Here is a 25,444-nt window from a genome sequence, read left to right as displayed (position 1 = left end):
TAATCATTCATAATTAATTCATTATCATATTCAAAGCCCATATCCTTATTATTGGCAATAGTAGAGGTAAAATGCTGAAGCATTTATTCTGCATAAAGTTGTTGGTTTGAAGAATTTAGACTGCTTGAAGAAATACATTTTACAAAAAAAAAAAAAAAAACTGAAGACAAAAAAAACACTGCACTGATGTTCTCAACTATGCAGCAGAATAAAGCAAGATATCAGTGCTTGAGGCTGCTGTAATAAAGACCACAGCAGGTCAGGTGTTGTTTTTGCAAACTTTATTCACATTGGCTGCTGACAATTCAATACTGCCATCCAGTGTTTAAAAAGCAGAAGACAATATTAAAGGTATTGTAGGGTGAATACCATTAAAACGGGTCCAGTTTTAGGACTGTTAAGATTTTTGTAACATTATTTATGTGACAGCCATAGACTGTGGACATAGCCTATAAACTATGTATGTATCATAGACTGTATGGTATGTATGTATCTCTCTCTCTCTCTCTCTCTCTCATAGTCTGAGCAAATGAAACAGTGATAAAGTTATTTTGTTATGCACATGTTGAAGTAGGCTATCATCACTAAGAATGATCAGGAATATACAATAAGGAGCAGTAGCTTGCTGGTATTAGTAGTTCCTCCACGCCTGTAGATGGCAGTAGCGTGCCGCTGCACCCAGACATTGGCGCACAGGCGTGCTTAACTCATACCTGTTCCACAGGAAGCAGGACTGGACTTATAACTACACAACAGGCAGCAAAAAACGACTTCAGGCTGGGCAACGATACGCTACCACGGAGAAGAAAACTCCATCCGCCCCGGGGGAAAGTCGAGAAGGAGGGGAGGCCCTGCGACACCGGAGGTGAGTCCGAGCGGGGTTCTGGAGCTCGCGGAGGCCGTTTATGTGTTTTTGACACAGAGGCCGCACTGACAGCTAGTTACAGCATATGTGTCCTGCTAGCGACGCGACTCACTCGCACGCCCGCCCTCGAAGCCGCGCGTGGCTTTCACTCTGTAGAGTTTAGTTTTTAACGCGTTTCAGTTTGACGCTTCGCGTCACGTTCCTCGCTCGCAATGTTGATGTTAGCGCTAATGCGCACTTGCTCAGCTTAGCAATTTTACCGCATCTCAGGAGGAAAAGCAGCGCGTCTGGAAGAGTTTAAACCCCGTGAGAGGCGAGCACAGAGCCGGCTGAGGTCAGTGGATCCTCCGGAAGACATCAGGCCCAACTGTCGCCAGCGGCTCTGAGAAATAAAAGAGTTTAACCGCTGGGTGACATGCAAACCGTGCACATTCATAAGATTTCTTTATGAACTTGAAACTTTGTTTTCGAGAATAGCAGTTGGTGTTCTGGTGTCACGTGTCACAAAACAATCTGACCCAAAAATGAAACGTCTGCCCCTTTTTATTTTATTTTTTATACTCCCTCTCCGCGTGCCATGATGCATGACTAAGTCCTTGAGATGGGATGACTAATATCCTAGACTTGGATCTAGAAAATTTCGTATTTTTGAAGCTTTGCAGCATTGGTCACCGTTAATATCTTTTAAAGTTTCTCCTTTTTGTTTTTATGGGAATTTGAGATTGTGGGACAATATGAGACTGAGTAGTCAATGGCAGGAATACAAAGTGTCTCTTTCACAAATCCTAACACTTAAAAACTGTCTTTTCTTAGCTTGAAATTGTCAGATATATTAATAGTTCACCCAAAAATGACAATACTGTCATGTACTTGCTCACCCTCATGTCGTTCCCAACTTTTTTTGTTCATCAAAATGCAAATTAAAGGGTTTGTTCGCCCAAAAATTAAAATTATGTCATTAATAACTCACCCTCATGTCGTTCCAAACCCGTAAGACCTCCATTTATCTTCGGAACACAGTTTAAGATATTTTAGATTTAGTCCGAGAGCTCTCAGTCCCTCCATTGAAACTACAGTATACTGTCCATGTCCAGAAAGGTAAGAAAAACATCATCAAAGTAGTCCATGTGACATCAGAGGGTCAGTTAGAATTTTTTGAAGCATAATTTTAGAATAATTTTCATTTTTGGGTGGACTAACCCTTTAAGTTTTTTTTTTTCTTTAATATAACTTTCAGTCCCTTCCATTAAAAGTCAGCTGCACCCAAAACCTTGCCGTCGTCATTTCTTTCCAAACCCATAAGACTTATGCTGATATGAAGATATTCTTGTCCCGCACTGAAACCCCATTGACCCAAAACTGATTATTCAAAAGGATCATAAACCCAGTTCTTCTTTGAAACCGAAGCTCAATGTGTATGTTGATGTGCAAAAAATGTAAACGCTTCAAAAGGATCATAAATATCTCATAAAAGCACATCAGATATGGTAAACAAAAAGGTTTCTTCTTGCACATCAAGCAGGTTCAGTTAAGCTTATGTTTAGTGATACCCTCATATTGTTCCAAACACATAAGATTTTAATTAAAAATGAATATATTTTAATAAAAGCCTAAATTAAAGTAAGATGTAGATTAAACCCCTCAACGTTTTTTTACAGTCAGTTTTTTCTGTGTTTGGGCTTTTAGCAGAGGGGCAGAAAAATCTCGAGTTTTGTTTAAAATACCTTCATTTGTGTTTTGAAGATTAATGAAAGTCTTATGGGTTTTGGAACAAGTGAGTAAATAATAACAAAATGTTTTTTTTTTTTTTTTGGTTGAACGAATCTTATAACTTCTAGATATGAAAGGACGTTTATGTAATGCAGCACTTTTTTTCTATTTTTTTTTTTGGTCTTCAGCATTTTGGGTGTGTGATGTAATCTGAGATATTATAGTTGTGGATTTTAAGTCTTATATCCTCATTCCATCGCTCTTTGTGTCCTCAGCTACCATGGTGGGTGAACGCCGCAACGGCAACCTGCTGGTTCAGCTGGGACCGAAGCTCCAGGCTTACCCAGAGGAGCTCATCCGTCAGAGGAGGACCCTCGATGGCCAGATGGAGTACCTGATCCGCTGGAGCCTGCTGGCTGTGGAGGACAGCAGCAGCTCAGGCGGCAGCAATGAGGCGAGCGGCGGCAGCAGCTCGGGCGGAGGAGGCTCTAGTGGCTCCACCTCTGGAGAGAGTAAGAGCGAGAGCATCCTCATGTGGATGTCCACCGAAGACGTGTACGCTAACTGCCCCACTCTGCTTGGCAAGCGCAAGGCTGACTCCCAGAGGCCTCAGCTGGAGGAAGAGGAGCGGCCCAGCGGACAGTTCCCCGCAGATGTCACCTTTGACGAGGGAGAGCTGCTGGATATGAAAGACGACGTGAAGAATCTGGTGTGCCGTGCCCAGAAGCAGATGGCTAAGAACAGCGACTTCGGGATAAGCATCACGCACACCATCCACGTGCTGAGCGCCTACGCCAGTATCGGCTCGCTGGTGGGGGTCTTCAAGGAGACGGGCGCTCTCGACCTGCTCATGGAGCTGCTCTGTAATAAAGAGCGACAGACCAGACGCAGCGCTGGAAAGATGCTGCGAGCCCTGGCTTCTCATGATGCGGGTAAGTCAGGCTGTTTGCAGCAGGGCCTGGATTTCAGATTTTGGTGGCTCTTATGGGAGGTATTTTTTTTTATTTGAGGCGGGAGTTAGGGTATTTTTTTATTTATTATTATTTATTTTTTTTTACTACAATCATCCAGTCTAAATGTTTCCTCACTCGGTGTATTTCTGTTTTACAATTTATAATGTTACAAGTGTGCAAACTGCGGGAATCAGTAGAATTACGCGCAATCTAAGTCTCTTTAAGACAAGTCATGTCACTCGGCGACCATCTCTGAAACTCCTCTCGTGCATCCAAGTGCAGCTCCTATCTCTGTGAATGGGAAAACATGCTCAGTCCTAAGAGCACATCTCAGAGCGCTGACTGTTTCTTTAGCAATCGGGACGCTTCAAACGGCAGCTGCAGTGATGCGTGGCTCTTTCATTCAGAAGGCGGGGCTTATTGAGCGTTATTATTGAGTAAATACTATTCAGTTTCTTGCACAGACCGATTGTTTTGTGTGTCTACACATCAATGTATCATCAAAATCCACAGGGTTTAATTTGGTTGTGTATGTTTTGTTTTTATTGTATGTTTTAGCCGTGATTCACCTCCATTGTAAGACTGACAGGCTGCAACGGTCTGTGTTAAAGGGGGCATATGATGTGATTTCAAATTTTCCTTTCTCTTTGGAGTGTTACAAGCTCTTGGTGCATGAAGAAGATCTGTGAAGTTGCAAAGACTAAACTCTTAAATCCAAAGAGATATTCTTTATCAAAGTTAATACTCTGCCACGCCCCCCTAAAACACCTCATTCAAACACGTCCCCACATGTGTTTATGGAAAGGGGCATTACATTTTCGACGAGTGTTGCAGTGTTCGGCCAATCACATTGTACTGGGTCAGCTGGCGAATCAGAGCAGACTGCACTTTGTGTTTGAAACTATGTCAAACTTTATGTTTGAAAGAGGCGGGGCACAGAGGACCTACAATAATGTACAGTATTTGAAAAATGTGTTTTTTCATTAAAGCATGTCAACATATTCTGTTACACCAAATACACAAAATAATAATCTTTAAATTAGCATCATATGACCCCTTTACAAATCTTTGTGTTCTACTGAAGAAACAACGTCACATACATCTTGGATGCCCATTCTCATTTTTGGGTGAACTATCCCTTTAAGTAAAGACTCATTGTATTGGCATTAGACCACGTCCCAAGTTTGCTGAAGCCGCCAGATTCCCGCCAGTGTGCTGTGAGGTATTGGGTAATGTGAGTCATCAGTGAAGCGCACAGAGCTGTGTCATGGCGCTCTCAGCACTGCGTGTTGGCAGTGTCTCAAGATTGTACTGATTCTTTAGGACCCTACTGGACTAGATGAGATAACACTCTGTATTTTTAAGCACAAGATCGACTGAGCTCTTTGGTCATGATCAATATTTTTTTAGAGCTATGCCTAAAATTAGAAAAATAACTAGTGATGTTAATAAATCAAACACGTATAGGCAGACATTATCAGATGTTACTTTTACTAGGATTATCCATGTTTTTGGATATGAAAGGGGAAATGGACTCCTTACGAAGGGGGGCTTCCAGTTCCTTCTCTCATTTTTTTACTTTTATTCATACTCTTTCACAGGATGTACTTACTCATCTCTAGTTCCTCTGTTTAAGCTGAGGCATGTGTCATACACATTTACTTCAGTGCAACAGAGACCACAGGCAAAGCCACTAATAGATATAATTATATAATAGATTTATATTCATTTTTTTCTGGTAAAATAAAACCAAGCAACACTGTTGATTTGTTCATAGAAAAAATGACTCCCTACTTCAAATAATACAAATAAGAAATGTTTTTCTTGCTTGTTAATATTCGAAGAAACATGTCCCCCTTGTTACCATTTCAAAGAAAATTCAAAAGTATTGAGATATTTGAAAAATACATACTATATATGTAAATTTAAGGGATAATGCATGGCTAGCCGTGCATTAAATGGTTTTAATGCACAACGTGGAGGAAAAAAGAAACACATGAAGCAAAGCATAGTGCATTAAAATCATTTAATGCACAGCCTGCCGTGCATTATCCTGCTTATGCTATGGTAATTTGCCAGCTTTAGCCTTATTCACACGGGATTAGTATTATCTGTGGACCTCATGTGATTTAGAAATTAAGATGCAATCAACACCCACCCACCCACATCTGAATTTCGTGTGGCACATTCGTACAAGATAAGCCTGTGATTTTGCTCGAATTTACAGACTTATCTCATGCATATGAATGTTCCTTACCACATACATGTCATCCATCTCCATCTAATCATTCAATTTGTTTTCGCTCTTCTTAAGGTTTTCAGCTGTCTCTTGGGTTCTTTTTCACGTCTTGAACAAATTGGCACAAAATAATGTATTGATGTAAAAACATTTGGTTAGGTCTTAAGTGAACGTTTAAATATGTGCATTAATATAACGGACCCGTGCATTTTTGTTAATTTTGTTCATCAAACAATAAAAGAAAAAGAGAGTTATTCACTGCTCCTAACGAAATACTAACTTATGTAGCTTTAAGGGATATTTGTGTGTATTTACGGCATACAATTTTAGGTATGCGGAAAACGCGAGCGGAATCCAGTCATAAAAACGGAATTCACAGTTTACGTGGAATGTCAAGGAATTTGTCAAAATTTGAATGAATGAATCAAAAGTAGGTCATTTCACTTAAATCGCAATGTAGACTAGTATCTGTAAAAAGTTAAGCTGGAAAAGTCCATTTAAATATGAATCTTGCATGTTCTGTGTTTTTGTGTTAATGAATGGGGCAGAAGCGTGGTTTTGTTTATTACACATATGGAGGCGCACGTGACGCTCCGGTGATTTCAGCATCTGCTGTCTCACTAAATGATGACGTGAACACATGAACAACATCTCCAGAACTGCTCTGAGAGTCACTTCATGAGCATTTGACCGTTTGATTTGAGTAAAACTAGCATCATATCACGTACACAGAACTGTAAAGGTATTCACGGCAACCCGTCAAAATAAAAGTCTGTATAATTTAAAGACAAGTATTTGCCAGATATTTAATTACTAGTATTGTTCAGCAGAATGTACAGTCGTGGCCAAAAGTTTTGAGAATTACATAAATATTGGAAATTTGAAAAGTTGCTGCTTAAATTTTTATAATAGCAATTTGCATATACTCCAGAATTTTATGAAGAGTGATCAGATGAATTCCATAGTCCTTCTTTGCCATGAAAATTAACTTAATCCCCAAAAAACCTTTCCACTGCATTTCATTGCTGTCATTAAAGGACCTGCTGAGATCATTTCAGTAATCGTCTTGTAAACTCAGGTGAGAATGTTGACGAGTACAAGGCTGGAGATCATTATGTCAGTCTGATTGGGTTAGAGTGGCAGACTTGACATGTTAAAAGAAGGGTGATGCTTGAAATCATTGTTCTTCCATTGTTAACCATGGTGACCTGCAAAGAAACGCGTGCAGCCATCATTGCGTTGCATAAAAATGGCTTCACAGGCAAGGATATTGTGGCTACTAAGATTGCACCTAAATCAACAATTTATAGGATCATCAAGAACTTCAAGGAAAGAGGTTCAATTCTTGTAAAGAAGGCTTCAGGGCGTCCAAGAAAGTCCAGCAAGCGCCAGGATGGTCTCCTAAAGAGGATTCAGCTGCGGGATCGGAGTGCCACCAGTGCAGAGCTTGCTCAGGAATGGCAGCAGGCAGGTGTGAGCGCATCTGCACGCACAGTGAGGCCAAGACTTTTGGAAGATGGCCTGGTGTCAAGAAGGGCAGCAAAGGATCCACTTCTCTCCAAAAAAAAACATCAGGGACAGATTGATCTTCTGCAGAAAGTATAGTGACTGGACTGCTGAGGACTGGGGCAAAGTCATATTCTCCGATGAAGCCCCTTTCCGATTGTTTGGGGCATCTGGAAAAAGGCTTGTCCGGAGAAGAAAAGGTGAGCGCTACCATCAGTCCTGTGTCATGCCAACAGTAAAGCATCCTGACACCATTCATGTGTGGGGTTGCTTCTCATCCAAGGGAGTGGGCTCACTCACAATTTCTTACCAAAAACACAGCCATGAATAAAGAATGGTACCAAAACACCCTCCAACAGCAACTTCTTCCAACAACAGTTTGGTGAAGAACAATGCATTTTCCAGCACGATGGAGCAATGTGCCATAAGGCAAAAGTGATAACTAAGTGGCTCGGGGACCAGAATGTTGAAATTTTGGGTCCATGGCCTGGAAACTCCCCAGATCTTAATCCCATTGAGAACTTGTGGTCAATCCTCAAGAGGCGGGTGGACAAACAAAAACCCACTAATTCTGACAAACTCCAAGAAGTGATTATGAAAGAATGGGTTGCTATCAGTCAGGATTTGGCCCAGAAGTTGATTGAGAGCATGCCCAGTCCAATTGCAGAGGTCCTGAAAAAGAAGGGCCAACACTGCAAATACTGACTCTTTGCATAAATGTCATGTAATTGTCGATAAAAGCCTTTGAAATGTATGAAGTGCTTGTAATTATATTTCAGTACATCACAGAAACAACTGAAACAGAGATCTAAAAGCAGTTTAGCGGCAAACTTTTTGAAAACTAATATTTATGTAATTCTCAAAACTTTTGGCCACGACTGTACATTACCTACTACTACTAAAAAGAAAAAAAACACCTGGAGCATTTAACATTATTCTGCGTACCCTGTCTCTTCCACTTAGACCACAGTCACACCTTTTTTTTTTTTTTTTTTTTTTTTTTTTTTTCCTTGCAGATATTCTATCCTTATTAATTGCATGTTATGTTTTATGTCATATTCTTAAAATTCCATTAAGTTTAATACTAATAATAAATAAAGCAATAAATTATTACAAATGAAAGTTATAGCCTACATATAAAACCGCGACAAGTCACTGTCTCAATGAGCCAGGTGTCGCATCATTCTTTCATTCACGAAAGAAAATGCTGTATTTATGAATGGGTTATTAATCACTGACTCATTTAAAGCCGCTGATTCGTTCACTAACAACACCGCTTGTTTGGAGATGCACACCAGATGATAAGGATTTTTTTGGAACTAACATGACAATATTGTGTTTAAAAGTTAGGCTACATTTAAAATGTTAAATGTTAACTTAATATGACCTTTTCTGTTAAACTGTTGTAAAAACTGTCACATTTGCCATCGTTTGGATATTCAGGGAAATTTGCATTCTCGCACGTATTTTAAACATAAAAACAATAACTTGCACAGGTTATTTGTGTGTGTTTCAAAGAGAGTTTAAATCGATCTCAATGTACAGTGCACTGCCAGTATTTGCTCTTCATGCTATTAAGTGAAGATCTGCTGAAAGATACATTTGCTACAGCAGCATATTCAGTGGGCATCCTATCATATTCACGCTGATTGTGTGGATGCAATCAGTTTTGACCGCAAAAGATGAGGTAATTTGATTGGATATCATGTATTTGACCGTTTACGGCACTCCTATTTTCCTGTTTTTACAATAGAAACACTATTTTGCTTGTCAGAAATACATGTTCAAGTCCTAGCCTACTTTAAGCTGGGGTAGAATTAAATAAATGCCAAAGCTCATAAATTTGTTTGCGCACCACCTCACGTACCCCCAGGGGTACGTTTACCCCAGTTTGAGAACCACTGCTCTAAACTATGAGCACTTTTATATTACTATAAGATTACAATTATCAACAGAGTCCAAACTTTAATTTAATTACTATTTGTTTAAAATTTATATATATATATATTTCCCAAATTTTTCAAAAATACAGTGCTGCTTGAAAGTTTATGGACACTTTACAATTTTCTATATTTCTGCATAAATATGACCCAATTCATCATCAGATTTCACACAAGTCCTGAAAGTATACAATGAGAACCCAATCAAAAAAATGAAAGAAATATTTTCTTTGTCATTTTATTTAATGAGAAAAATGTGCGGTGCGGTGCAAAAGTATGTGAATCTCTATCATCATTAGCAGTTAATTTGAGGGTGAAATTAGAGTCCCATCTGTTCAGAGGTGTTTTCAAACAGTGGAATTGTCATTGCCTGCCCTCTGAATGTCTGATCACATTTGTGGAAGTGTACATGAACAAATGAAACATCTGAGGACCTCAGAACAAGAGTTGTTGTTGCTGGAAAGATGTTACAAAACCATCTCTACTTGACTCCAAAAATCCACAGTCAGACAGATTGTGTAGAAATGCAGGAGATTCAAGACCACTGTAACCCTCCTCAGAAGTGGTCGACCAACAAATATCACTCCACAAGCAAGACTTTGGTTGCAAAGGAACCCAGGGTAAATTCTAAGCAACTAAAGGCCTTTGTCACATTGGCTAATATTTATGAGTCCACCATCAGGAGAACACTGAGCAACCATTGTGTCCATGGAAGAATTGCAAAGAGAAAGCCACTGATCTCCAAAAAGAAAATAAATGCCCATCTGCAGCTTGCTAAAGATCACGTGGACAAGCCAGAGGACTATTGGAGAATTTTTTTTGTGCACCAATGAGACCAAAATAGAATTTTTTTTTTGCGTTACGTTTGAAGAAAAGAACACACTGCATTCCAGCATAAGAGCCTAATCCATTCTGTGCATGCAAGCTGAAGCAAGCAGTTCATCACATCACATCACAGCGTTGAAGTGGTTCTGTACTGAGGAATGAGCTAAAACTAATACATGATGTTGTACAGGACTTCAGACTTCAGCAGTTACAAGAAACATTACCTGCAGTTACTGCTGCAAAATTGGGGCACACCAGATACTGAAAGCAAAGATACTTTTGCACTGCACAGATATATAACCATGGATCATTTTTCTTAGTAAATAAATGACAAAACATATTTTTTCTCAATTGTTTGTTTGGGTTCTGTTTTGTACTTTCAGGACTTGCAGGGCTCGACATTAATGCTTGTCCGGGACAAGTGGGTTTTGTGAAGGGGAAAGTGAAAGAGAATTTTACTTGCCCGACCGGACAAGTAACCTGATAAAAATTGTAATAACAAACAACTTAAGCTACGGCAACACCGAAACTTTGAAAATCTAATCTAATAACGGATAATGTATTGACAGTATCAAGGTTGGGTCAGTTGAGGCTCGTGCAGTCTGTCTGACTCGCGGAGAAATCAAAACTATAAGCACAACACCACACAAAGAAACAAACATGAACAAACATACTCCAGTAGAAAAAATAACCATATTCTGTTTAATATGTGCAACATCACACGACCAGGAGTCACGTTTTCCTGACTTTAAACTCAATTCCATATGTGATATTGATTTTATAAAGCTTTAGTTAAATAAACAAGTAATATTAACTGACTTACATTTTATATACATTGTGGATAATTTTTGCTTAATTTCAAACACAAATAGTTCTAAGGAAACTGATTTAATTTGAATAGTAACAACCATATTAGTGTCTTATTATTCTAACTTAATGTTTTGATTAGGGCTGTGCAATTAATCGAAAAAACTATTAGTTTCGATTTTGACCTCCCACGTTCATTTTCAGCGTTTATTTTACGAAAATATTGTCCTTCATAAAGTTAAATAGTGTAACGGCAATCAATTTAAGGCAAATCAAAAAGTAAAAAGTAATACCTGAAAGAGCACTGATGAGACTGTTTGAGAATAAATTACTTTTGTACCAAAAAAAAGATATATATATATTTTTACTTGGACAAGTGAATGATTGATTTACTTGTCCGAAGGACAAGCTCAGGTCAAAGCTTAATGTCGAGCCCTGTGTGTGAAATTTTGATTGTTTTTTGTCACATTTATGCAGAAACATAGACATTTCTAAAGGGTTTAAAAACTTTAAATCAGCACTGTATATATTTATCTCCCCTAAATATTTGATCATACAGTACATTTGTGTTTTTACAGTGGGGCAACTGGTGCACAATAGCTTACACACAGCACAAGCCTGATTTTGAGTTGTGTGTGAGGCGTGTGTGTGCTTTGAGTGTGCATGAGTGTGCGAGGGTTGAAGCTCAAAGACTTGAGGCACAATATGTACGTTTTTTTTTTTTTTTAAATATCCAAAATAAAAATAAAACACTAGAACAGTGTTATATATTTTGCTGATGTGTAAATGTTTCGAAGAATGTTTAAATCCAGAGAAATAAGCTATTTAAACTAGGGACATGGACCGTGTCCATAGTGTCACTGCGTCGCCTGCCAATGATGTCATAACCCCTCGATTTCCAGTTTTGTAGGAAACATGGAAACACCAAAGACGCTTTTAATATGTTGTGCGTTGACTACACAGAGTAGCATTATAACAGAACTTGTAAATGTATCTAATATGATAAAACAGCGCTGCACCCATCTCACACACACACGCCCGACCAGAACGAGCGGAAGCAGTCGACTGTGGCATAATAAAAGCTCCACTGCTTTCAAGCCGTGTGTCGCGCTCATTCAGTGGCCTCGTTTCACTTCGTTCTCACCCTGCTTCATTCTACTACTACGTTAATAAGTCATTAGCTCATCTATGAACATGATTTCTGCCCTAGTCCCGTCATATTGCATTGGCTGTGGGGATGAAGACCACAACTCCCATGATTCCACACTCAGTCACGACATCATCAAACTATGCCTTTGTTTCTTTTAGAGCCCGACCGATATGGATTTTTGGGGGCCGATGCCGATATTAACTCGAAAAGAGCCGATTTATAAGCCGATATTTTGATTTTAAAAATAATCTGGATATTAGACCCATTTCCTATAAACTGCATTTACACAACATTCAATAGCAAAATATCTGCCTGTTCTATGTATGTGGGCTGTATAAACCATTTTCCAGAATGGACTATGTTAAAAAAAAAAGCCTTAGATTACAGTCTCAATGACTAAACAATTGCACATCAAAAGTATCTATTTTTTAATGATCAAAAAACAGTCTGGTTTTAAACATTTAACACTTTTACTTTCTTCCAGTTGAAGCTGGTTTTAACAGTAACAGTGTGTGTTTACTGTAAATAAATTATAATACTAAAGTTAAAGTATTTGCAGAAGTAGTCCCACACTTTGCTGCTACAGCATTCACCTTTTTCAGCCATCTGTAGGCAGAAAGAGAGACGGAGAAAGAATAAGCATGTGTATTAATAATATCACCATGTATCATTACTCATGTCATCATTAGAATTATAATAATAATAAACTGGGATCTCCTACATAGGCAAAAATGAGAAATATATATATATTTTTTTATTTGTCAAGCAATAGGTATTACCTACTTATATTTAACAATATTATTTCAACATTTTCCTGTTATGTCTGTAAAGCTGCTTTGAAACAATATGTAAAAAAAAAAAAGCGCTTGTTCAGCTCCCATTTATTTACATGTCCCCTCTGGTTTAATCATTTCTGACGCACCTACTGTAGTTACTGTAACTACACTATATTTGCTCTCACAGACACATTCACAACAGACCCGTATATCTTCTCCTCTTCTCTTTGTGCAGTCTGAATCAAAACATCGTCTTGCCTACTATTACCGGAAGATTGCGGAATCAATTCGAAGATGAATGGTTAACGTTAGTGTCATGAACACACCGCTGTCAATTTTGAGAAGAACCACCTTCAAACAAGTTAATAGCAAGCATTTAAGGGGCCTGCTAAAAAGGAAGCTATTAGCGTTAGAGTAACGTAACCAGCCTGAATTCACCAAATTGTTCTCTGGACCTGAGGGTAGCCTCTTCTTCCTTGCTTCTCTCTTAATTCTCACCAGCAGGACTAGCGCTATCGCTCGCTTCTTACAACGGGACAGATACATGTTTGCTGCTGACCGAAAGGAGGAGGAACAGACTATGAAATAGCTCCCGCTAAACGTTTTTAAAACTCCGCCTATGCCATAGCGCAGCGCAAATCGCGTTGTATCTGAAGTGCAACGCTGAGCCCAGCGGCAAGCGCCGTGCATACCGCGTCCTGTGTGAAAGGCCCAATTACGCGGTCATTATGTGGGAAACACACCGCAATAGAATAAGAATAAGTTAAAGCTAACGTTATAGTTTGACCTCCTATTGGTATTAGCTTTGTGGCTAATCTAATATAGCAATGCATTAGCGGCTGTAAGTGATGTTACAGAATATTTAGAAGTGATAATGATAGGACCGTTAGCTAGAACTACCACACAGTTTTTATATACAGGGTATGAAATAAATCTACAATCATTTCACATGACGAACGACAGACTCACCGTCAAAACAGTTGATCGCTTTCTTCTGTAGTGGACTTCTGGCGCTGTTGTTAACTCTGGAGCTGCAGAGCTCCCTCTGGTGGGCACACTATGCAACACTCATAACATGAGTGAAGCATGAGACTGTTTCTCATGTTTCATCGGCCGTTATAAATGCCGATGCCGATTTAAATGCAATTAGCTTATATCGGCCGGCCGATATATCGGTCAGGCTCTAGTTTCTTTGTTTTGAATTTGCGCCCTCTAGCTGCAAAAGAAAAATACATATTGTGCCTTTAAAAAGACAAATGCAAATTATAAACTTTACAAGTAATAATTCCTTTGTCAACTGTGCACTGTGCAGATATGATGATTTGATAATATGTTGACAATGCTATAGACTTGCATTTACCTTTACAATATTGTTGTTTATACTGTAAAAATACTTTACATACTGTAAAACAAAAAAAACATATTTACCTGTTTTCCCTACAAAAGGTTTGCACAATTGATGACACTGTGGACCTGTTTACATTAGGCTGTACTCTTCGACCAGCCTCTTCCATTGTAAAACCATGATTTATGACATGATCCACAAGTGTGGCTCTGATTTCATCAGAGACTCTGACTCTTCTATTTCCACCTCTTCCTTGATTATTTCTTCCTCTACCACCACCACGTATTCTTACACGCCTTCCAATTGCTCTTCCACGTGCATGTTGCTGCAGTTCAGGGTTGTGAACATCCTCCATTCTCAAAAACTTCTACAGCAGTGATTGTGCTGTGGGCAATCTACATACATATATATATATATATATATATATATATATATATATACTCCCAAAGTTGATTGGTTAAATGGATAAATGGTTGATTCATATTAGAGGTAATTTGCAATTAGATTGCGAATGCAATTAGAGGTCATGTGCCAATTTAGCAGACATTACAAATAATGTCAATGTCAGATATATTTTAGAATATACATTCATGTATAGTAATTATGATAATTGAATAGATCGTTTTGAATGTGATGGCTTACACAATAAAAAATGTCTGAGAAGTTCTGAAGTGTTTGACAGTGTAAGTGAGAATTGAGTCATCAGTTTCAATGAGCCATATGCAATTATTTGTTGTCCAAACTGCAGACAGTTGTATGTACTCTTTGCACACATGTGCCAAAGCATTTGCAATTTGCTCAAATCAATAAGAAATTCCAATCTGATGTGAAAAAGAAGCGAATTGTTCAGAGACCTGAACTTAATGTTTTGGGAAATAAAAAAATCATTTGAGAACTGAGCCAAAGCAATTGAGAAAAACTGTAAATACCCAAGTAGTGTTGGGCGATATCGTCATATCGTCAGCCCATGAGATCGACGATACACGATATTATCGTGCATGTGTGGAGCAAGAGAGAGACTCTTTGTTCTTGTCATAACTATTTTTTTGGTGTTTTAAACCACGCAGGTGCGCCAGAGAGAGCCTATGGAATCACCAATAATCAAAAAAATATACTTTCAAACGTACTCATAAACTAACGTTAGATAAAAATACTGTATTTTAAACCGCTGGTTCACATATATTGAGACGCAACTGTCATATCAAATATCTGTGTAATATCTGTGACAAATATGCCGCATCTGCGCACAGATGTTGAATGGTGAAAAATCAATAGTAGACTTCTTTTAAAGTCCAACAGTTTAACACTAATATTGGGCATAAACAAACATTTTAAATATAAAGTATTCAAAACGGCAAGTTGATATATCTGGAGCAAAGTTGAATTGATCAGTCATACAGCGCTCCGGACCGCACGCCTCACGACGAGAGCGACGCACCGCCACAGAAACAAGAATGAGATGTGTTCTAACATTACTGTGGCATTAAACTCAGTTAGTTAGGGCTCGTTAAAATATTGCACATATATAGTCTGTTCAGATTTCTTGTTAAAGTGCAATGAAATATCATATATCTGCACACGATGTATGTCTGTCTGCGGATAGAGACTTTGTAACGGCCATCACATTATAGTGCGGTGTAGAGCTGAAAGATTCCTCGAATAACTCGAGTAACTCGATTACAAAAAATGATCGAGGCAAATTCCTCTGCCTCGAAGCCTCTTTTAATTTATTTTAAATCTCACGTCAGGTTCTTTCGCAATGCTTTTTTTTTAATGTGACAAAACGCGTTTACGTCACCCACAAAGCAGAAGGAGACACAAGCGCTGCGTCTGAAGTCGCATACTGCAAGGAGTCAGCAGTGTTTTGATTTGAGGACGCGGGCAAAGAGAACATCGTGGATTGTGTCCATTGCAAGATAGAGCTGGCATACCACAACTAGGGCCCTTTTCCCTTATCCCTAGATTTCCGCGATGTAGAAAAGGCGGAGGGAATCACGGAATCCAGTCATAAAAACAGACTTTACAGTTTAACGCGGAATTTTGAATGAATTAATCAAAATAGGTAATTGCACTTACATCAAATCACGATATTAATTAATATCTGAAAATATTAAACCGGAACAGTCTGTTTAAATATGAATCCTGCATGTTCTGCGTATCTCTGTTAATGAATGGCGCAAAAGCGCTTTTTCATTCATAAACACGCGGAAGCGCGCGTGACACTCGCGGTGATTTCAAGGTCTTTCCTCTCACTAAATAAAGACGTGAACACATGAACAACATCTCCAGAACTGCTCTGAGAGCCACTTCATGAGCATTTGACCATTTGATTTGAGTAAAACTAGGGTCACATCACATACACAGAACTTTAAAGGTACGTCAGCCCGTCAAAATAAAAGTCTGGTTAAAGACTATTGTTCAGCAGAATGTACATAGCCTGGGCTACTACTACAAAAAAAAAAAAAAACATTATTTTTCTTTAAGGTTTAATCACACAACATTTCTTCCATGTTTTATTTTTAATAGTAAATCCCCTTCATTTACCAAAAAGTTAGGTTTGCTTAATTTTCAATAATTAAAAGATAAATTAAATTAATGTTTTATGTGTTTAATGTTTAATGTGCATCTCAGAAAATGCTTTATTTAATACCCCAACTGAATGGCGCTTAAATGCACTTAATTCATCTGTCAACTTTATTGTCATAGTTCACAGTACAAGTACAGACAGAGAAACAATGGGTAATAATAATTAAATGTTTATTTTTGATGTATGCATTGCATTCTATGCATTTAAAAAATAAAAATAGATTTTTTTCTAAAAAAGGAAACTTAGTTGTTCATTTTAAGAGACCCAGGAGTCTTATTTTCTCTTCCATAATTAATATTGCACTTTAAGCAAAAACACATTTTATCCGATTACTCGATTAAGCGATGGAGTTTTTGGTAGAATACTCGATTACTAAAATATTCGATAGCTACAGCCCTAGTGCGGTGTGCATGAAATTAATAGCAAGGGGCAGAGCAAACTTATCATCCATAGTGGTTCTCACTTGTTATTAATTTGTCTTTACTTTATTTGTTATGCCAAGAAAGAGTTAATCTCTCATGCATGGCCGTAGCCAGGCTTTGAAAATTAGTGAGGTCCAGGGGGTTTCTATAATAACCCCCTTATTATAGAATTGTGCTATAATAACCTCTATAAATACAACTAATTATATACACTAACACTTGAAAAGAGACAGAAATGTAGATGTTTTTTTATCATGACAACTGACTGTCAACTCCAGTGGCGCAGTAGGTAAATCGCGTGGCTCACATATTGATTGACCCGGGTTCAAATCCGCCTTTCGGCAAATTGTTTTCTCCCTTTATAAATTTCAAATCACATCAAAAAAACATTTATTTCAATAAAAAATTAAGTAAATAATCAAAGTTGAGGGTAGGTGTAGGGAGGGCTTTATTGTCCCAATAAGGTGGCATCGATTAAATTAGACTCAAATTATTATTGCATAATGTTTTATAATGTACTACAATACTGTGGTGCAGATAATTGCCACTATTTGCAGTTCGTATAAATAGCAGAAAATCCTGCTATTTTAACATAGTATAAATAGAATCTATAGATATTTGCACTTAGTGTAAATAGTCGCTGACTTTTTTTATATCTGCCAGACTAGTGCCGGTGATGCAATGTTGCCAGATGTTGTAAATAACCACCTATAAATAAATAAACCAAAATTATTTAAAATATTTTGTAAATTAGATAAGATGGTTATCGCTGACTCTAAACCGCAACGTCCTACTTTATTAACTTTCTAAAGTGTCAAATTAAGTTGAAAAAACAAGTAAAAAAAACGCTTATAATAGCTGGATCTGGCAACTGGAGGCTGCGTCTCACTCTCTGAAGACTCGTTCACTTCAGCAGCGTCTCGCAGCGATCATTTTCATACCACGGACGCTAAACGTTCTGAATTATACATGGCAGACATTCATATGAGGAGTCTAGCAGCAAATTAGTCAAGCAGAGAACTAATTTTATTTTCGAACATCAAACATTTACCGAGGTCCGGACCTCGGTGACGTCATAGCTGGCTACGGCCATGCTCTCATGTATGAGAAGAGCGCGTTGCCGTGTACCTGCCATTAACTGTGTGGGACACCAACTCCTAAATTTCTATCTCTTTCATTTCCGTTATTCGAGTCAAAGCGAACAACTTGGATCGGATCCTCCTGCACTCGCGCGTGCAGTGTGTGTGTGTGTGTGTGTGTGTGTGTGTTATTATTATAATCTAATACATCAATAGGAAAATGAGCCTAATATCGTCTTGATTATCGACAGCGAAATCTGCTTATATCGATATCTTTGACTATCGTCGATAAACGATTCTATCGTCTATCGGCACAACCCTTTACCCAAGATCTGTTTTTCTTTTTACATGAAATTATATGAAAAATAAAGCTTTATTTTTTTTTTTTGTCTATTTGTTTTTAAATGGGTAGAAAAACAAATGGTTGAAATGTGTGGCAAACCCTGTTTGCTTTCTTCTATATATAACACTTGGTTCTCTTGATGTGCTGATGCTCTTTCTTAGATTTGTTAAAAAAGGGGAAGGGAAAGGCTGTGATATTCTATACTCTAATGGGTGTTCATAGATTTGATTCCCAGTGCTTGAATAAATGGTATAATTGAAGTAAATAAATGCAGGAAATGAAATGGGTGTCAGTATTGTGAAGGCTGGTGTTGTTTGACTTTCAGGGAGTCGTGCCTATGTGCTGCTGTCCCTCAGCCAGCAGGATGGCATCGAGCAGCACATGGACTTTGACAACCGCTACACCCTGCTGGAGCTTTTTGCAGAGACCACCTCCTCTGAGGAGCACGGCATCTCCTTTGAGGGCATCCATCTTCCACAGGTACTGACCTTCATTTCCAGTCTAGTCTGAATAACTGTCCAAAAATGAGTGAGGTACCTTGTTGTCTGCTGTCTGCATACCACTGGATGCAAATCATGATCCAAACAAAGATGCAGCATGAGTAGTTTTTAATCTAAATTAGATGGTATGATTTCTGTATAAAACGAAATGTTCTGACTTTAGTTTTAGAAACTATACTGTATAAAACAATGATACACAGTGTTTCCTGGGTTATCGCTGTAAACAAAGCAGAGTGCGCTTATGAACACTACTTTAATATGCATTGTTCAGAGGCAAGATGAAAATAAATGACAACGTAAACTTTCCTAAAGAGAGTCAGTTCCCCTCAGAGATGTATTCATATAAACTACAATTGTAACGCGATCGTTTTTCAACCGACTCGTGGTTAATCATTTCATCCCTACTAAAATAATAATAAATAGTAATAGCACCTTATTTGATTTTTGATTTATTTATTTTCTGAAAATTTTCCCCAAAGATTACATTTCTTAGAACTGCTGCTTGGACTCTCTGTCATTGACCCTGTACAAATGTTTTTTGTATGAAAATTTGCTGTAGATTCCAGGCAAGCTGCTTTTCTCTCTGGTGAAGCGTTACTTGTGCGTCACTTCATTGATGGACAAGCTGACCACCGCCGGGGTAGAGTCCACCTCTGAGCGGCAGGATGTCGGCCCCTCCTCCTCCACAGCAGCCTACCAATCAGAGCACGCTCGTGTGCAGCGGGAGTTTGAGTTCACCATGGCCATGGCCAACCTCATCTCTGAGCTGGTGCGTGTCATGGGCTGGGACCGCAACCGGCAGCTGCCCCACAGCTCTGGGAGCCCAAGCAGATCGGCTGAGGAAATGAATAATGAAGTCCAGAAACACCCCGTCCGCTCCATCTTTCAGCCTCGCTTCTCCGCTTCGTCTCCCCTCATGGTTGCTACAGCAATAGCTGCGGTCACCCCACCAAAGAAGAAGAAAACGACAAATGGATTCAAGACACGTTCTGACTTCACGTCTCGTTCAGCTTATGTGGAGTTTGTGCAGGATAACCTGAAGAGTGGCATGGTGGTGCGTATGCTGGAGGACTATGAGGAGGTCAGCGCTGGGGATGAGGGAGAGTTTCGCTACAGTAACGACGGCTCGCCGCCGGTGCAGGTTAGTGCTGTGTGAATGCATAAAGTAGTGTAGACACGGAAAATAACGGTATTTCCACTCTCATTTACTTTGAACAGATAATTGCATTTTGAAACCGATTGATGTGTATAGATGTCGTTCTGCTGTCAAATGAAATAAAAATAGCCAAAAGATTACAATAGCCTTTGTTTTAGGTAATGTGGTAACTAATCATAGACCGATATATATTGCCAAGTCCGATATCGGCCGATATTTGGCATTTTTTTCAAACATGCGGTACTTTTATTTTAATCGCACTGAGAACAGTACATTGTCATCATTAAATTAATTAAATGTAATTAAATCATACAAAAAAGTATCAGCATTCACCAAATACGCATTTCATTTAAACAATTCTTTGAATGATTAATGAACATTTTAATTTCAAACACTTTGCAAACTTAGTCGAATCCAGCGGTGACATCTTATGAAATGTGCATTTGTATCCCGCACGATCGCATGTTCTCTGTGTGATGCTGCACTTCAGGCTTTTGCTCACGGTCATATTCATGTCATTTTCACTGTGTGCAGTATGTAAAATGAGGGTTATTCTGGCTTTATTTGAAAAAATATGATTCCCAATGCACACAAACTTCCCAGAATACTGAGTACCCTGTTGGTTACAGTGTTTACTTCCTTTTTAATTATATTTATATTAAATATTTGTTTATTTTTGAAAAATACATAGGCATTTAAAGTATAAGCATGTTTATTTTACACATTAATTTTTTCAAATGATTTCAAATTTCTTAAATATGAATTAAATAAAATTAAAATCTGCTTAAATCGGCTATCGGCCACCATATTTTCCAAGATCTCGGCATCGGCTGTCTAAAAACCAATATCGGTCGACAACTAGTGGTAAAATTATTAGTGGTGTTAAATTACATTCATAGCGAAATTAATGTTTTTGCTGCTTAATGAATCCAGATAGATGCTGTCTCTGCTACAGTATCTTTTCTTCTCTTGCACAAAACACAAAAATGCACAATAGAAAAACAACACGTTTTATGCAAACCTGTAATATTTAATATGGAAACGATGCAAACCTACTTTTCAAATAAAATTCTCACTCAATCTGCCAGTTAAAGTTTATTAAGTGTGTACTGTTCGGCCACTAATTTGCGTTTTCATTCAGATTCAGAATTTTTTCATTCTGTTTTTTTCAATTGATTTGCTATAATTACTTTGAAAAGTCTTGGAAATGCAATATTTCCTCCCATTTTCATATAGCAGTTTATTTTATAATAGTTAACTTCTGAGCTGTTTTTGTATATAAAATGGTGCTGTCAATTGATTAAAAAAATTAACTAATCAATTTTCTTTTTCTGAAATTAATCACGATTGGTCCCACATAATATTGAAGTTTAGAATTTTTTTTTTATACTGCAATAATTTGACATTCAATCTTCAAATTAATGTTGAAATTAATTGCAAATAGAAAATAAAACGACCTCCTGAGTTTGGCAGTTTGTCATATCTGAAGGTAAAGCACCTCCCTTCACTGCAAATTTGTTGAAAACTAAAGGATTTTTAGGCCCTTTTTTACACGGTTTATAGAAATAGTGCCGGTACAAACCTTGTCGAAGCCGGTCATGTTCTGGCTTTTGCAGGTGTACTGGAACTCCCTGTCCAGGACCTACTGGGTGCACTGGCACATGATTGAAATCCTGGGCAACGGCAGCGGAGGACCGGCTGAGAAGGAGACCCAGGAGAAGGCCTCCTCCCTCACAGAGACACTCAAACTCACTACAGGTAAGACCACATTCATGAAGAGCTCTCCCAGAAAACCGCATGATCGTGTTTGTGTGTCCATCACTTTAAATGAAACCAACTGTTCTGTGTTGTGTTCTGTGTTGGTGAATGTGGCAGTGAGTCAGACGTTCTTCTCGAAGCCCCCCGGTGGGCTGTACACATTGCCTTACCTGATGGAGGGCTCTCAGGATGACGCAGGCACCCTGAGCCGTGCTGAATGGTGGGAAGTGCTCTTTTTCATCAAGAAGTTAGAGCCCAAGCAGCAGCAGGAGATCTACAACATCCTGCGACAGAGCCTCGATGAGCCGGTACTCAACATTTCTCCTACACTCTTCACACAGGGTACAATAGGCTAGCAAAACTAAAATGAAGCACATTTTTTCTCTCTTCTCTTCTTTTTTTATTTTATTTTTTTTATTCCGTTCCAGTGTCCCACCTTACAAAGCTTTTATGAAAAAGTCAAAAAGCCCCATCCAATGCCCTGAATCTCATTAAGCCTCTCAAGATAATATGTAGAACATATTTTAACCCAGAATCAAAGGATTTTTTTTTTTTGCGCTGCTGCTGTTGTTGTTTGAAGTGATATTTAATAGTAATTTAAGCACCAGTTCTCAATACTCTATAATGCAAATCAACCTCATTTAAATTGTAAGTTTTATTATAAAGTTAATGCGTTTTATTATAAAATATATTTTGTTGTATTATTGTGCGTCATCTTGATAGTAAATTATATATGTATATAAATATAAAAGTTTGAGCTAAGATTGTTTTGAAGGTTTAATCAGCAAGGATGCATTAATTTGAACAAAAGTGACATTTGTATTTGAAATAAATGCTTTTCTTGAACTTTCTATTCATCAAAGCATCCTGAAAATAAATAAATAATAATAATTACATTAGTCAAAATATTAAGCGGAATTGTTTTCAACAATGGTAATAATCAGAAATGTTTCTTGAGCAGCAAATCACCATATTAAAATGATTTCATCATGTGGAGGATCATGTGACACTGAAGACAAAAAAAAAATGTATATTTGCATCACAGGAAGAAATTACGTTTTAATATGTATTAACATGAAAAACAGTTTTTTGAGTTATAATAATATTTCACATTATTATTGTATTTACTCTATTTTTTTTTATTTTTATAAAAACATTAAAAAACTCACCCCAAACTTCTGAATGGTGGTATATATTTAATAAATTAATTGGATTATGTATTTGTGTTATCGGTGTATTGTATTATTATGGCCATTGGCCAACCTGTTATATAGATATCAGTATTAACTAGGGGTGTAACGGTACGTGTATTCGTACCGGACCGCTTCGGTACAGGGCTTTCGGTACGGTGCACGTGTGTACCGAATGACCGAATGCAATACTTTGTGCGCGGAACATAGGTACATTTTCGTGTTTCCAAACGAACATATTAAGTGGCGGAAGTCTCCACGTTTAGCGCAAATCCCGCCCTGCAGCTGATTCTAAAGCCGGCGACACACTGGATGCGTGGTGCAAGCGTCTCAGCTGCGTGGCGTGTCCGTTTTTAATTCGGTTACCATGTTAACAGGTTAGAGCTTGCAGACTGCCGCGCGGAAAACGCGTGCATGCTAGAAATAGAACCGTAGCCTATTTTTCACGCGACACGCAAACGTGTTGGAAGCGTTTCCAGGCAAAATAGAATAGGAAAATATGTTTTTTGTACACAAATACATATTAATTCATGACACTGTGATGTTTGAAAGTCTAGGTTGACATATATTCAGATATAAATGTAATTTAAAAAATAAATGAATAATTATCGATTTTCAAATATTGCACCTGTCAAACATAGTCTATTTTGCCGTCAATACTGTTGATGGTGTCTTTTATCAGTAGGCTTTATATTTATGCTCAACATTAAGTATAGATATTGTTGTCATGAAGACAAGAGCCTGGTCTGTCGGCGGCCTCCCTCTATGTCAACAGTATTGACGGCAAAATAGACTATGTTTGACAGGTGCAATATGCCAGTGTGTCACCGGCCTAAGGTTTTCAAAAGGCATCACGCGAGTGTGAACATCACTACAACTAGGAAAAAAACTATTGTAATTCAAATGCAGCTCCCGTCGGCATTTAAACAGACCTTTGCTCTTAATTCCGATCGGTCCAACGCAATAACGAAATCTGAGCAGGTCTAAAAACTGAAATTGTTGATGCTGCATTTTACACTTTGGAAAAGTTATATATATTTTTTAATATGAGCAGGCCTACAAGCTGGGATTGGTAATGCTGTATGTAATCATAGTTATTTATTTATATTTTTCATTATATTTTATTATATAATATTGGTTTGAGACTGAGAGTATTTTATTTAGTGGAGAACTTTGCAGCAGTATTTTATTTCTTATTATTTTTTATTTTATATATATTTTATTAAAAAGTATTTTAAAAAGTGTAAACAAATTGTAAAAAAAAAAGTTTATAGTGATAAACAACCTGCAGTTTAATGTTTGCATTTCTTTCCCTTACTGTACCGAAAATGAACCGAACCATGACTTTAAAACCGAGGTACGTACCGAACCGTGATTTTTGCGTACCGTTACACCCCTAGTATTAACAGAAAAAAATGAAGATTATTTAACAGTATTAACCGAAAAATAATGAAGCTTGTCAATCTACAATGACTGTAATTCCTTCTACTAAATAAACCTGTTTGGGTGTTATTAATGGTTTATTATCCTCTTTCAGATGGTGGAGCTTGACGAGCCGACTCTCATCCAGCTGTCCCTCTCCAGTGAGGTGGCGAGGAAAGTCCTCCACTACCTGAAACTGAATCTGCAGGCGTCTTGTCTGGGCGACCTGCTCTGCTCCCACACTTTCACCAAACACTACCTGAACTGTGGAGGTGCCGGACTCGAGGATGAGGAAATGCTGATGGACAGCTCGCTCGGAGGACAAGGAGCTTCATCTTCGTCATCGCTGTCCTCAGCCACAGCATCATCCTCTTCCTCAGCCTCTTCCTGCACCATGGGCTCTGTGTCCAAGAAAGCTAAGAAAGAGATCCCAGCAGACACGAGTGGCTGTGGCAGCGAGACCGAGAGTGAACTTCCCACTGAAGACGACACAAAGTATCCTGATGACCTGGAGGAGAAGATGAAAGGCAAGTCTTAGTTTTAGACATGTTGTGGCTCTGCTGGGGATGTGGTTGTTAGTGGAACCTCTTGTACAGTTTTTATTGAAATATATTTGCTGAAGGCTAACAGGAACTTTTCATTAAAGGTGCCATCTGTCATGTCTGGCAAAAAAATCAAGTCATACTCCACATTCCATACCAGATGGGGGCAGTATGCCTCAATAAAGTGAATTGGTCTACTCTAGAGTAACAAACGAGAAACGGCATAGTCTTTATGCTCCGCCCCTACCTTCACAACAACCCTACAGCCATAGCCGAAGCCTAAGAGGACGTTTTGCCTCCAAAGGAACGTTGGGTGATGTCAAGTGATT

The 25,444-nt window shown here is 38.3% G+C and overlaps 1 protein-coding gene across 6 annotated transcripts in view; it reads left to right on the top strand.

Moving 5' to 3' along the window:
- The first annotated feature begins 717 nt into the window (after positions 1-717).
- The window catches only part of LOC132110949 (cullin-9-like), a 66,586-nt gene continuing 41,859 nt past the window's right edge, over positions 718-25,444 (top strand). For 3 of the 6 annotated variants that reach the window (XM_059518083.1, XM_059518084.1, XM_059518082.1), the window contains exons 1-7: positions 743-865; positions 2,851-3,507; positions 18,873-19,027; positions 19,607-20,188; positions 21,820-21,961; positions 22,079-22,269; positions 24,689-25,100. In XM_059518083.1, the coding sequence (XP_059374066.1) occupies positions 2,856-3,507; positions 18,873-19,027; positions 19,607-20,188; positions 21,820-21,961; positions 22,079-22,269; positions 24,689-25,100 (2,134 nt within the window). In that variant the 5' untranslated portion in view covers positions 743-865; positions 2,851-2,855. Of the gene's footprint in view, positions 866-2,850; positions 3,508-18,872; positions 19,028-19,606; positions 20,189-21,819; positions 22,270-24,688; positions 25,101-25,444 lie in introns of all 6 variants that reach the window. The other 3 variants (XM_059518086.1, XM_059518085.1, XM_059518087.1) reach the window with 3 other exon arrangements.

The sequence above is a fragment of the Carassius carassius genome, chromosome 30 (assembly GCF_963082965.1).
Source record: "Carassius carassius chromosome 30, fCarCar2.1, whole genome shotgun sequence".
Classification (NCBI taxonomy): domain Eukaryota; kingdom Metazoa; phylum Chordata; class Actinopteri; order Cypriniformes; family Cyprinidae; genus Carassius; species Carassius carassius.
The sequence above is the reverse complement of the archived record's forward strand: the minus strand, read 5'-3'. Positions and strand labels throughout refer to the sequence as shown.